The sequence below is a fragment of the Pimephales promelas genome, chromosome 12 (genome assembly GCF_988280905.1).
Source record: "Pimephales promelas chromosome 12, fPimPro1.hap1.1, whole genome shotgun sequence".
Taxonomy (NCBI): Eukaryota; Metazoa; Chordata; class Actinopteri; order Cypriniformes; family Leuciscidae; genus Pimephales; species Pimephales promelas.
This window is the reverse complement of record NC_142780.1, coordinates 36,198,424-36,214,534: the sequence shown is the minus strand read 5'-3', so window position 1 is coordinate 36,214,534 and position 16,111 is coordinate 36,198,424. Positions and strand designations below refer to the sequence as shown.

The 16,111-nt window shown below is 33.6% G+C and overlaps 1 protein-coding gene across 7 annotated transcripts in view; it reads right to left on the bottom strand.

The window, feature by feature from the left end:
- The window catches only part of csmd3a (CUB and Sushi multiple domains 3a), a 310,494-nt gene that overhangs the window by 12,938 nt on the left and 281,445 nt on the right, over positions 1 to 16,111 (bottom strand). For 6 of the 7 annotated variants that reach the window (XM_089118090.1, XM_089118092.1, XM_089118091.1 and 3 more), the window contains 4 exons: positions 11,387 to 11,560; positions 4,927 to 5,100; positions 2,738 to 2,811; positions 853 to 964 (listed from right to left, as the gene is read on the bottom strand). In XM_089118090.1, coding sequence (XP_088974216.1) covers positions 853 to 964; positions 2,738 to 2,811; positions 4,927 to 5,100; positions 11,387 to 11,560 — 534 coding nt within the window. Of the gene's footprint in view, positions 1 to 852; positions 965 to 2,737; positions 2,812 to 4,926; positions 5,101 to 7,281; positions 7,378 to 11,386; positions 11,561 to 16,111 lie in introns of those variants that run through there. The other variant, XR_016145833.1, reaches the window with a different exon arrangement.

Here is a 16,111-nt window from a genome sequence, read left to right as displayed (position 1 = left end):
CATTACAAAAATAAATAAATATATAAAATAAAAAACATTAAAAATTAATTAAATTATATATATATTTTTTTTTTATTTAAGATTTACGCCAGTACAGAGAATGTCTAGTGGTTGTAAAAAAAAGCATAATAAAGCTAAATTAAGTGATTTGAAGGAAATTAAATAATAAAAAGTCAAATAAAGTAATACAATTTTATGTATATTTCCACAACCACCAGTTTAACACACTACTAACTAACTCAACCAGGCCAATTATTATAATGAGGAATATTGAAGAAAATCGAGACTACAATGAAGGCGTTTCAGGAGTTCTGAAACACTGATATAATATAATATAATATAATATAATATAATATAATATAATATAATATAATATAATATAATATAATATAATATAATATAATATAACAATATAAAAGAATATATATATATATATATATATATATATATATATATATATATATGTTTTTATTACAGTAGTGGGAGTTTTGGGGAAACGCACAATATAAAACCTCAAAAGGGCTTGTAAATGCAAGTGAAAAAAGGTCCTAAAAATAGTCTTAAAATTCATTATGAATTTCTTTCTTTTGATTTTAGGGAGAGATATGATACTCACTTCTTGTTAAATTCACCCAGTAACACACTAGAGCTGCTCATTATAAACGAGTATCATTCACATGATGTACTGTACGTCTGATACAGCTGTATTTTACTTTTCATTTCAAAGAATAACATGCATGCAGAAAAACAGAGAAATAAAAGTTGCATCATGACATGCAAAATGGATGAGCTGCCCCAGAAAACAGAATAATAGACTGAAGTGTGTGTGTGTGTTGTGAAGGAGAGACTCACGGATGCACTGAGGCTGAGAGCCGGTCCAGGTCAGATCCGGCTGACAGGTGCGTGAGGTGGAGCCCAGCAACAGGTGACCCACCTGACAGAGGAACCGCACCGAGCTGCCCACCTGAGGAACACACACACACACACACACACACACACACTCTTACTGAGGAGGGAAGTCCTGCTGAGATCAAAGCCTCGCAACAGTGGAACATTAGATTTCCTCACACACACTCGAGCGACACACTGTTTCTCTGTCCATCAAAGAGTGTATTCCTGGAGGCGAGAGTGATCCTAAACAAACCCAACAGAAGAACACTTTCCTCATCAGACCTGTGGACCACAGAAGCTCCAGGGGCGTCCATCTCCTCCAGATTAGCATCATCGCCGGATTGTACAATTAATATTTAATCTATACAGTCCTCTTTGTGCCTCCATGACAAAATGTCTAGACTTAATTAATTAGCCTGTTGGAGTCATAAAAAAAATAAAAAAAATACAAATAAAATACATTAAAAATTAATGAAATAATATACATATTTTTTTATTTAAGATTTACGCCAGTACAGAACATGTCTTGTGGTTGTAAAAAAAAAAAGAAGCATAATAAAGCTAAATTAAGTGATTTGAAGGAAATAAAATAATAAAAAGTCAAATAAAGTAATAAAATAAATGGAAAACAAAACACAAAATAGCATTTTAAAAACAGTTGTGCCAGTATTGAGAATGTTTTGTAATAATAAAATAAAATAATTAAGTCAAATGAAAACAAAAATGACAAAACATCCAATAAAATAATAAAACAAACAAACAAACAAAAAAAAATTGTGGTTGAATTAAAAAAAAGAAATTATATATATATATATATATATATATTAGGGCTGTGCAAAAATTAATTGCGATTAACCACATCCAAAATAAAAGTCTGTGTTTACATAATATATTTGTGTGTGCTGTATATAATTATTTTGTATATATAAATACAGACACATGCATGTATATATTTAAGAAAATGTGTTATTCATATATAAAATATTTATATTTATATAACATAATTTATATATATATATATACAGAATTTAAGCGCAAATAATTCTTAAATATATACATGCATGCATAGGTATTTATATATACAAAATAATTATATACAGCACACACAAATATATTATGTAAACGCAGACTTTTATTTTGGATGCGATTAATCGCAATTAATTTTTGCACAGCCCTAATATATATATATTATATATATATATATATGTAAATAAATAAATTTTAGGAACACGTGTGCCAGTACTATGTTTTGTGGTTGGAATAAAAAAGCTAACTACATAAACTACAAAAAAAAAAAAAGCGCCAATAATGAGTGTTTCAGACTTAAATTGGCTATCATAAATGTCAGTCCCTCTCAGCCCTTCGGTTGAAATAACTGATCTGAAATCACGGGGTAAAGTTGACAACGGATGTCAAACTGAAGAGCCGAACTGACGCTCGTGTCTCCGGTCCCCGTGAGGACTGAGATATAGAGAGCGTTTGAAGACTAAACTCTCCCTGGACAATAACACACACACACACACACACACACACACAATCCTGAAACTGCCACGAGCTCTTCAAACAGCATTTCACAGAATCAACCTGACAGTAAATCAACTGTGCTTATAAAGATCCGCGCCGACACACACTCTCTGATGTGACCCGCCTGTCACCAGTGGATATCCTTTTGTCTCGGCAATGAAGGAAGATATGATTTTCAGCTCTTAATAGGCACATCTGAAGTCACATTGTGCCGTCTGAAAGGGCCGTTTTTGCACTTGAAGATAAAAGCAGGTTAAAACTGAACGACCTTATACTCATTCTCATCACGCGGCTTTGATACGACAGTCCGAGAGCACATTACCTTAAAGCCCAGACTGCTGTTCATGGAGCCGAACTCTGGAGAACCGGGATTCTCACACGCCGTCCGATGCGGTTCTGCGGAGAAACCAGGATTACATCCTCATTATCCAATCCTGCAGTGTAATATTACTAATCAGGTTATTAGGAAAAGGTGATGTAATGGTAGTGAACCACTGAAGAAGGTCATATAATGTTCACATTCACATCATATCTCAAAGCTGAAATGGATATAAAAAAAACTAAACTGGCAGACAGAAATTTACCGTTTTAGAAATTCAACAATTTTAAGAAATTAGAAATTTCAGCAAGAATGCACAGGGGTGGAGGAACTACTGAATCTCAGTACTTAAGTAAATATATAATTAATAATATAATATAATATAATATAATATAATATAATATAATATAATATAATATAATATAATATAATATAATATAATATCATATAATATAATATAATATAATATAATAATAATTTTTATTTTTCATTATTTCTTATTTTTTATTATAAACTGTTTTAATTATTCTGATTTCTTTTGATTACGGATATAATGTATATATGGATATAAAATTTTATGGATATAAAAAAAACTAAACTGGCAGCCAGAAATTTACCGTTTTAGAAATTCAACAATTTTAAGAAATTAGAAATTTCAGCAAGAATGCACAGGGGTGGAGGAACTACTGAATCTCAGTACTTAAGTAAATATATAATTAATAATATAATATAATATAATATAATATAATATAATATAATATAATATAATATAATATAATATAATATAATATAATAATAATTTTTATTTTTGCATTATTTCTTATTTTTTATTATAAACTGTTTTAATTATTCTGATTTCTTTTGATTATGGATATAATGTATATATGGATATAAAATTTTATGGATATAAAAAAAACTAAACTGGCAGCCAGAAATTTACCGTTTTAGAAATTCAACATTTTTAAGAAATTAGAAATTTCAGCAAGAATGCACAGGGGTGGAGGAACTACTGAATCTCAGTACTTAAGTAAATATATAATTAATAATATAATATAATATAATATAATATAATATAATATAATATAATATAATATAATATAATATAATATAATATAATATAATATAATATAATATAATATAATAATTTTTATTTTTCATTATTTCTTATTTTTTATTCTAAACTGTTTTAATTATTCTGATTTCTTTTGATTATTTTAATTTCTTCTATGTAAAGCACTTTGAATTGCCATTGTGTATGAAATGTGCTATATAAATAAACTTGCCTTGCCTTGCCTAAGTAAAAGTACAAATAACCAGATAAATATTTACTTTAGTAAAAGTAGAAGTAACACAATGACAACCATACTTAAGTAAAAAGTGAAAAGTACCTGATTTTAAATGTACTTTAAGTATTAAAAGTAAAAGTACTTGCATAACAATTGATTCTCTTAATGACTATTTTCTAATGATTAATAAAACGTTTAATTTTAACTCATTCAACCTAACACACCTATAATGATGTTCAATAATGATGGAAAAAAATAGTTGTCACCATTTCTGAAACAAGCTTGCAATTAGGCAATATAAACCATGCTTATCCTTATGTAAATAACTATGTTTGGCAGTAAACGCGATTAATTTATGGCGTAATTCTGAACCTCTTGGCTCGCCATAATCCTAACCAAACGTATATTACACTCGGTGTGTTTCCTATGCACGTAAAAACTAATTTTCGCGTATAAATTGCACGATAAAATTGCACTGTGTGCGAGACGCATTTAGTTGATGTATCTATGGCAACCAAACGTCACTGGTGAGACAAACGTGCAACGAACGGACGGTCAGATTACGTTTTGGCCGGGGAAAAACTGATCAGAAAATATAACAGAAGCTGTAGAAATGTAGTGGAGTAGAACGTATAATAATTGCTCCAAAATGTAACGAAGTAAAAGTAAAAAGTATGCACTATTTATTCTACTTAAATAAAGTAAAGATACGTGAAAAAATATACTTAAGTAACGAAGTATTTGTACTTCATTACATTCCACCACTGAGAATGCATAAAAGTCCCTTTTAGTCAAGTCAAAGTCAGAATGACTGAGATGGCCAATCAAATCAAGGAAGGCGGGGCTTCACTGCTCACATGTGAGTTTAAACTTGTTTGGGTTTTGTTAAAGTGTTTGGTGACGCACCTATGCAGCGCGGTTGCGAGCCGCTCCAGGTGGCGTCTGACTGGCATGTGCGTGTCGATGAGCCCACCAGTAGATAGGGGGCGCTACAGCTGAAGAACACCTCGGCTCTGAAGATGAAGCTCTGGCCGTCTCGGGTGGCGTGGGCCGGGACGCCGGGGTCACCGCAGAACTTCGCTGTGAACACACAACAGCCATTTACACTCATGTTAACAAACTTCTCACATGGAAATACATCATTTAATGAGGAAAAAATCAGATTTTAATATGAGTTTACACTCTCCAATAGATTAGAGCCCGACCGATAAAGGATTTTGAAGGCCGATACCGATTTTTGGGTTTTAAAATCCGATATTCCGATATATCGGCCGATATTTACTGTATTTTTTATTATTAAATATTGTTGGATTTCACACACGTGTAAAAGAAAAGCTAACTTTTCTGCACAAGATACGTTTGATACTTTTTCTCTATGTCTAAATGTTCACTCCTCGCAAGTATAACTTACATTTTACAATGCAGGGACTGTAACTAGAGATATGCTAGTTATAAATACAGTAATCATTACTTTATTTAGGCATAAAAAGTTCATCGTGGTTTCCAAGCTCATTAATGTTAACGTTAGCGGTCTTCCACTGATGATAGTGGCGTTAGCTAGCTTTAGTCTATGATGAGCCATAATTTAGCAATAGATAACATCATACTGCAAATTGTAAAACATACATTTTCAATATAACAGGCCAAGGAGAGATGATTGAAGCGTGTTTCGTCCGTTTTTATTTTATTTTTTAAATATTCATTTATCGGCCATTATAACTGCCGATACCGATATTATGGAAATTGCCTAACGATATATCGGTCTGGCTCCTCCAATAGATATTTATAAATGTCATCTGTACCAGGGTTATTATCTCTAACGTAAATGAGAAACTATTGAAACATCTCTGGTACTATAAATAAAGACATTTTGCTAATTGAAAAACGTAATATCCTAAATTAAAACTTAGGTACATTTCCCCTCTGAATAATAATAATAATTATATATGCATATATAAACAAATTAATTTGACATATCACACAAAAAAATTGTGAAACTGAAAAAATTAAAATAAAAATATGAATAACAACTATAATAGTATAGCCTATAAATGATACTATAATAGCACTGTTTATCCTTCGACTTTGAGTCGATTTTGTGAACTTTAAGCAGCAGTTTATGTTTAATGCAAGCTAAGATTCTGTCTGATCATTTCTTCCCAGATCACGATTTTCTTCCGCGACGCACACATCTGACCCCGTCTCACTGCTGTCCGGGACAATCTGATCTATAACTTTGTTTTCTGAATGATTTATCAGCGAGTAACCCGACCTGACCCTCAAAACAAACTTCTGAGGTGAAGCGCTCAAAAATACATGCTCTGAGACGGACAGGAGGAAGAGTCAATTATTAAACAGGCAGGTGTATTAATACCTGCGTATGATTCGAAGAACCCCGCGACCCTTTCCTGCTCACTTTTTGTGAGACTCAAGAGCTCATTTTCCACAAGATAAGACGTGGATTTTGATTTTGTACATCGCAGTCTGATTTTATAATATTTTTGAAAGAGTCTCTTCTGCTCACCATGGCTGTGTTTATTTGATCAAAAATACAGTAAAAATTGTGAAATATTATTCTAATGTAAAATATCAAGTTTCTATGTGAATATCTAGTAAAGTGTAATTTATTCCTGTGATTTTCAGCATCATTACTCCAGTCTTCAGCGTCACATGATCCTTAATATGAGGATCTGATGATCAAGAAACATTTGTGATTGTTATCAGTGTTTTTACTGATCAATATTTTTGTGGAAATAGTGATACCCTACCACTCAAAGGCTTGGGGTACATAACATTTATTATTATTTTTATTGTATTTAAATTATATATCGAACCATTATTAAAGATTGAGCACCAACAATAGGAGCAATGATGATAAATCCAGCTTTGATTACAGGAATAAATTACACTTTACTGTATATTCACATAGAAAACAGATGATTTACATCATAATAATATTTCACAATTTTTACTGTATTTTTGATCTTCCCGACCCCGATGTTACACACACACATGCACTGATTATTTAGATACAACAGACTCTATAATGAAGATGAACAGCTGGCACACTTTGGTTTTTAACGAGAAGCGTGTCTGAGGGTATATAAGACTGACCGACCACAAGTTATCTGATAATTCACGATTTTGATGTCATAAATCGCAGCAAAGCTCTGCAGTCTTCATGGTTTTTAAAGATCAGAAGCGGAGCGAAGGGTTTCGGCAGAGGTCGCTCACCTGAATGAGAATCAGAGTAATAATTACCCGCCTAAAGCCGAGCGGAGGTTAAAGAGTCTGACATGCGCTGATGTTTAATTCACAGATCGGGAAACCTGAGATCACTCGCTGTAAGTGCGACCACTGCAGAAACACACACACTTTAAACCACAGTCAGTGAGTCACTGCTGTCTCGTGTTCATAAAGCCTCTGACGTCTGATGTGAGAAACACACTCTCCACACACAACCTCAGGACTCTTACAAAATAAGAGTTTTGATCATTTATACACTTATTCACACATACAGTGAGTATTCGGACACTTAAAAATGGCACTGCATTACATAATACAGTAAAAATATAAACATGCAAAAACTGTTTTAAAACAATTATATACAGTACATAAACAAAATGTGATATAGTATCATTTTTGCAATCAAAAACTATATATTACACTTGTTGCAAATTAATAATTTATATATATTTTAATGATGTATTATAAAGAAAGCAGTGTAAAAACAGATGTGGCTCCAGAATACATCCGTAAAACATGTTTAACATTTACAGAACAACTTGTACATTTAGTTTTAAACTGTTTAAATTGGTGATACAGTATTTAAAGATGTTTATAATGTTACAAGAGGTTTATTTCAAATAAAAGCTGAACTGTAAAAACAGAATAATTCAGTAAATACAGTAAAAATTTAAACATATTTAGAGAACGACCCACAAATTCAGTTTTAAACTGTTTAAAAATATATTTATAATGTCACAAAAGGTTAATTTCAAATAAATGCAGAACTTTTTATTAATGAAAAGAATCCTAAAAATAGTATTTATTGCAAATTAATAATTGAGCATAAATATTATAGTATATATTTCCCTATATATAGTATTGTATAGTTTTTACAGTGGAGAACAAACACACATGCATACTGATTTAATGCATTTTCACTTCGCCTGGGTGTGTTTTTAGCATATAAAGTGTGATGGATGACGACACACACATCCAAACTCTTCAGCATTACATATTCCACAAGCGGCGGCCGAACGTGGCCCTGCGACAACAGAAGCCGTGACGCGTGGAGACCATTCTCATCTCACTGCGCTTTCTTTTCTTTCTTTCTTTCACGGAAAACTCTATTTCAACAGCTCTAGGCTAGAGCGAGTCATGCATACCAATCAGCCGCGAGGGCCAGTCGGGCCCCGGTGTCGGAGAACGGCTCCTTGATGAATAATACAACGCTCACGAGGAGCAAACACACAACAGAAGCACGTCTGAGTTCGGGAGGAACACACTCACGTGATCATATCCATTAAATCTACAGATGGCCAGATTGCATGCTTTGATATTCGGTGCTTTCTATGAATTCGATACGCTTTGGTGGGATTTTTTAAAGCATTCGAGGCAAAAATCAATTTATTTTTTTTTGTAGATAAAAATGATCTATTATTAAGCATGAACATTTGATTAAAAAAAAAAGGTTTTTACTTAAATTTGAATGACTAACAACATAATCTTTACAATATCGGTCAAAAGTTACAAAACAAACTTTTTGGATTGTTTTATTTATTTACTTTATTTATTTCAGGTTTATTTAACAGGGACAATGCACACTAATGATTTGAAAAGGCTCTTCTGATCAGTAAAAATTGTTGAAAAAATTACAGTAAAAATTGTGAAATATTTTTAGAATTCATAATTGCTGTTTTCTATGTGAATATATGACCGGATGACCCCTTTTTCTACACCTTAAAAATTATATAAAAGAAACTGTGATACATAACCACTCAACAGTTTGTGGGAACGTACCACAATTTAAGGGACTGATAAGTTTATTAATAAGTACATTTGATCCCACACTAACTGGCCTAATGTATGCTAAATCTGAAATTAATAACCATAAAAAAATTAAAAAGTATGAAAATGAAAATATTTACAAAAATAAGGGTTGTAGAAAGGTCCTTAAAATAAACAAAAATATATATAATATTTAGTTTGACCACCTCAGCTTAATTTATGCTAAATCTTAAAAATGAAAATATTAAATTAAATATTTAACACAGAAAAATTACAAAAATCATGGAATAATACAATAATAGACATCTTTCAAAAAATGAATATAAGTTGCACTTTATTTGTTGAAACGCCGAATAAAAGTCTTATTTTCCACCCTATTTCGTTCCTGGAAACAAGACGAGTGTCTAATCGCGCACGTCGATCTAATCTTCTATAGCACTGGCCGACTCCTGCAAGAATGAATTATGATTCATGCCTTATCAGCACTAAAACTGAATATTTCGAATATCTGGCTGCGGATCTCTGAAGTTGATCCAGCATTACACGGGAACACGGATAATCCTGCCCTCAAACGCACATTTGGAAAGTTTGTGGCTGTTAATGAGGAGGAAATGAATGAGTTGTTTAACGTAAAATAGCATGTTTGCAATTAAATCTTCATGAACTGGGATTAATGGAGATTTCTGAATGCAGCGAAAGCATTAATGTATGGATGTCTGCGTCTGAATGGAGAGAAATGGCATGACGTCGTCAGAAAATGAAATGCTAATTACACTCTCTGCAGGAGGAGATTGCTTTCCTTTATGGGTCACAGAGGATTGTTGGTTATGGATGAAGAAAAGCAGACACTTGTGCGTTTATGAACGACACGATGCAAAACGCTCCCACAAATAACAGCTGAACAACATTCCCAATCAAACCAGTTCCTGTTGCTGATGAGTTTTGTTCTGATAATCATCTGATATTAATGTTCTCATCATGTCTTCCACATAAGAAAATAATAATAGGTTGAAATTATGACATAAAAAGTCAAAATTAGGGCTTAAGTACTAAGATAAAAACTCAAAATTGACATGCTGTAAGTTTTGAGTTAAGTCATAATTTCGTTTTTTTAATATCATAATTTTGACTTTTGTCAATTTCAACTTTTTAAGGATTAAATTATTTTTTTTTTAAAGTTTCCTAAAAATCCTCATTTCGATGTAGAATGTCATAATTTAGATTTTTTAATCTCATCATTTTGATTTTGAAGACTCAATTTCAAAATTTTAAGTCATAAATTGTACTTTTTAAGGCATAATTAAAAAAAAAGATCTCATAGTTTCATCATTTTGAATATTTTACTCATATCATCAACTTTGTAAGTCATAATTTCAATTGGTCAATTTAAACTTTTTTAATTCATTCCGACCTTTAAGTCATAATTTGGTCATTTTATCTCATCATTTTATTCTCATAATTTTGCTCATTTCAATTTTCAAGTAATAGTTTGGACATTTTAAGTCATAATTACAACTTTAAAATAATAGATTAGAGTTTTTAATTCATAATTTTGATTTAAAGGGTTATCATGCTAGGGGACATCACATTAAGGGTTTGTGAACTGCTCTTATATGACATGCATTTTCATATTCTCAGCATATCCATATGTGCAGTAGGGACAATAACAATAGTTATTGATAACTATTTTGAACATTTAATCAATAAATTAAATAAACATGAGACCCAATAGGGGTGTAGCCATCCAAACTCATCAGAGGAAACACCGAAGCCGCGTCTGAAGATCCGTTCACGTGCGTTAACACAGACTGTAATGTGTTGTGCAGCTTCGCATGCAGAAATAATGTTCTGATATTACATAAAACGTTGAGTATTAATATTTAAAATTGAAACCGCCAGTAGGAGGCAGCAAGCCACTGCTAATGAGCGAGTCGTTGAGTTTCAAACGACTGATTCATTCATTCAGGACTCTCTTAATGAGTCACTGAATCATTCATTCAACCGATTCGTTCATTTAGCTATGAAACACCGACCGTGTCGCTCAGAGACGCAAAACAGTCCTGTGTGTTTGATTTAACGATTTTCATTGGTCAAATAGAGCAAAGTGGTATTTTTGCCCCTTATCTTGAATATTGAGGACATTATAAATGTATAAATGTAAACCTAGACTTCATCACGTGGTGTTTCTGTGACGTGATCACACATTAAAACAGCAGTCACTGAGCCCTTCAGGTGTCCTAATAATGGCTGCAGGCATTTATGATTTTAATAAATATAATTATATGAATATTAATGTGTTTATTAATGCATAAAAAAGTTTGAAAAGTAAATTATGCAAATATTAGATACTCACGCAGACACAGAGGAATCTCTCCGCTCCAGGATCCGTCGGACACACACGTGAGGACGGCGGGGAAGGACAGCTCGTATCCCATCATGCACCTGTAGCTCACGCTCGTGCCCCACGCAAACTCCGAGCCCTCCACCTCTCCGTACGGGACGCTGGGAGGAGCCGCGCACGACACCGCTGGACGGAGGACAGAGCATTACAACACATCTTTACTTACACAACACTCAATGCAACACGTATCATTTTCAGGATTCTTGATGAGTAGAAAGTTCAAAACAACAGCAAATATAATCTCTTGTAACATTATGAATGTCTGTGCTGTCACTTTTGATCAGTTTAATGCTCTGTCACATGACTGATATTGCCCAGTATGCAGATCATTGATTGACCTTTACTAGTCGGGGGCATGTTGTCACACTGTAAATGCCACTTGTATAGGCTTTTAAGCTTCATTTACTAAAACAATTATACAGACAAAACACACATTTCCAATGAGCACAAGAGAAATACTTATTAGTAAATCTTTATGTAATACATAACCTCATCTATCTCACCACGTCTACATTCAGATAACATTGTGTCGTTTGCTCCCACCGAGCAGGATTTCAATTCATTCATATTCACTTCATTAATACCCTCATGCAATATATTAACATGATGTTTGGCATCTTATATCTGAATATCTGTCAAACACTCGAGAGTTCGAACACATGTTGGTTTTTACAGCTGCTCGCCGTCCCACATCAAAACTCAAACTCATTTATCACATATTTTTATATTAATTATGCAAATTGAGCGAAATAGAAAACAATCTGCAAATTACAATAGAATTTTGTACGATTTTTTGTCTCTTCTGCTCACCAAGGCTGAGTTTATTTGAGCAAAAATACAGTAAAAATTGTGAAATATTGTTACAATGTAAAATATCTGTTTTCTATGTGAATATACAGTAAAGTGTAATTTATTCCTGTGATTTTCAGCATCATTACTCCAGTCTTCAGAGTCACATGACCCTTCAGAAATCACTGATTTGCTGATTAATTAAGATATGAATATATATTTATAATATACAATTAACTGATACATATATATGCGTTTTAATTTTAAAATTTAATTTAAAAAACACAATTTGTTTTATTATTATTATTTAATAATTATTATATAAATCTCATACCCCAAATGTTAGTTATCACAATTTCAATAAAAATCTGAAGCAGTTTTCAACATTGATAATAATAATCATAAATGTTTCTAGATCATCATCATATTAGTGTGATTTCTGAAGGATCATGTGACACTGAAGACTGGAGTAATGATGCTGAAAATCACAGGAGTAAATTACACTTTACTGTATATTCACGTAGAAAACCTATTTTTTAAATCATAATAATATTTCACAATTTTTACTGTATTTCTGATCAAATAAACACAACCTTGGTGAGCAGAAGAGACTTAAAGTTTTCTACCTGAAGTGTAAATGAAACAAGTCCCGACACACACACTCCACATCACAGGAGGAGAAACACAACTGAACTTCCAGGTGTGTTTGACTCTGATCTGTATTTTCAGGCTGTCCTGTCCTCTGGCAAAGCTTTAATATTTAGTAGACAGTCTAGGAAAGCCCATCGATGAAGAAAGGGAGGCTTTTCTGTCATTTTCTGCCTTGAGGGACCACAATCCTCTTCAGCATCCCACAATAAAGCACACACACTGTATTCAGACATCATCGGGATCAAGCGTGAGTCATGACGCGCTAAAACACAGGGTTTACAGGCGTTATCCGTGTGTTTTCCGTATCTCTGTGTGAAAGGGCTCGACTATGAGGGGTGTTCAGCTGTTGTTGCATAATTATCTTCATTTGAACTTTAATGAGGCTTCGCTGGTGTTTTGTGTCTGGAGGAGCGAGAGGTAAATCCATGCAAATGTTTCTTTCCTGAACACTTACCAGGATTCCCTGCACTGGGAGAATCAACAGAAGTCGGAGAAATCAATCAAAAGATTTTTAAATTGCAAATCTGGAGCTGCTATAAGCAGACGCGGGAGCAGATGGAAGCGCGCGCGCGCGCGCGTGTGTGTGTGTGTGTGGGAGAGCAGCTGGGGCTCGCGCGCGCGCGGGAATCCATGAGGAGATGTTCGGGAGAGCAAACGCTTTAATAAAACCTGCTAATAAAGGAGATGTGCAAGAGTCACGGCTCACACTGTAAATGCGCAAATCCAGCCATGCAAAACTAACAAACTACGCTCGAAGGTCAATGATGTTTCCATTAGTTCATCACACTGAACAGCTTTTATTAAAGGGACAGTTCCGACTATTTACTCAAGCTCAAACACGGTTTTATCGTCAACACAAAAGGACATTATAAAAATATGTTTTGGTGTGAAGGAAGATTTGTTCTCGAGTCTGAGACAAGGTTTCAGGGCACAAAAGCCCCTGTATGAGTCTCTCTCTCTCTCAATATCACTCAAGTGCTGTTTTTGTCCCGAACAACTTGAGAGCAAATGTGATACTGATTTTCCACAAAATTCAATAAAGAAGAAGTTAAAGTTGTGTTATATTTGACACAATGCTGTCTTGTTATTCCTCATGAATGAATCAGCCGTATGAACGAATCAAATGAATGACTCAATGACTCATTCATTAAAAGAGTCATTTACTTGATTCCTCATAAAATGAATCAACCGTTTGAACGAATCGAATGAATGACTCAATGACTCATTCATTAAGAGAGCCATTTACTTTATTCCTCATGAATGAATGAGCTGTTTGAACGAATCGAATGAATGACTCAATGCCTCATTCATTAAGAGAGTCATTTACTTGATGAATCAGCCGTTTGAACGAATCAATGCCTCATTCATTAAGAGAGTAATTTACTTGATGAATCAGTCGTTTGAACGAATCGAATGAATGAATGACTCAATGAATCATTCATTAAGAGAGTCATTTACTTGATGAATCAGTCGTTTGAACGAATCAAATGAATGAATGACTCACTGACTAATCAATTTATGTCGTTTCAATCCTGTACGACTTTTACGTAACATACAGGAAAATATTTTGAAGAATGTTAGTACCAAAATTTAGTCTGTAAATATATTGAAATACCAATTTGAGATGCAGCTTCTGGAAAACATCACGGCTGCTGTAGCCTAAAACTTGCTGCTTAATTGATATAATATTATATATAACATGATACAATATATAATATTAAAGTTCCTTTTTAATATTACATTTTAATTGTTAATGTTGCACAACACAACGTACCCGATCTCAGTCCACAGCAAAGCTCTGCAGAGTTCAGCTGACTTTCCACAGTGAGCGGGATGATTGAAAGCCTTCATGCATAAGATGGAGGATGTATAATGTATAATAAATCAGCTTGTGAGGTGTGTGGAGACACGAGCATGATGAAGAGGATGATGAGGGTGTGTGAATCTCATGGCTCAGGGGCCGAGTTTAATGAGACATGGAAGCTAACAAGGTTAAAAACTGAGATCCTAAGAGTTGCCGTCTCTCCGCGGGGTGTTGAATGTTAAATCCGCTGCAATTAAAAAGATTCATGCAACCTCTAACTTATTAAAGCAACAAGCCTGTTCGGTTAGCAGCTCAGCCGGGATCGAGAGGAACAGTTCACATACAAAACAGCTTTAAAGGAGCCAGTTTGAGAGATCAAAACTTATATTCTGCTTTAAATGAAAGAAATTACTTATTATTATTATCATAGTCATAGCCCTATGAAATCGGTTTTATTTTCCCCCCAGTTTTTTTCCCAAAAATTCATTTTTTATTGTTTTTTATTAATTTTAATTTTAATGGTTAAATCACCCAAAAGCATGTCTAACTGAAATCCTGAACCTTATACAATTCAACAGCAATTTATTAAAAGTTTACGTTTAGGGAAGTCAAATGACAGTCAAATTTCGTTCCGTTTTAACCAAATTCATTTTAATGGTTTAATACAACTTAATATACAAAAAAACATGTCGAACTAATTGAATTCATAAATGAACAATTTATTAGTCTATATATTTAAATTCATCGCGTTCATATTTAAATAGTCTTTTTGCGGATTAATATTCACAGACACTAGTCTATATCGTGATTTGAGACTGTACTGACGGGCTTTTTATTAATTCATCAAAACATGTACAATTCTGCGTTAATAATAACAGTACAATACAGTTATACAGTAAATAGCATTTTTGATGACTGGATTCTGTGATTCCGGACATGTTTTCTATATTGCAGAAATATGGCTCTACATAACCACGACTGTCACTCAGCCTCATTGGCCCAAAATCACAACAAGTCCCGGCTCAGCCAATGGCGTCAGTTTGGGGCGGGGCTTCTCTGGTGTGTCCTGTGCTCTACAGGACATGTTTGTGTGTGTGTGTGTGTGTGTGTTGTGCAGTTGCTCAGCATGTGTTGCACGTATAAGGCCAATCACTCAAGCGGGTCCCTGAGGCGTTCAGTGTGTATGACAGACACACACACACACACACACACACACACACCACCACAGCTCATTTGAACGACTGACCCAGAGGTATAAAGTATAAAGCCTTTTATCAAAAACACAACCTTTATTCCCGGTCAAGCTTTTTTGAAAACACTTCCAAATCTTTTCCCAACGAACTCCAGCAAACGCTCGTCGTGTTGTTCACTCGTGCCGAAAATAACAGCACATCTCAAAACTACAGAACAACGTCTGACAGGATCATGACCTA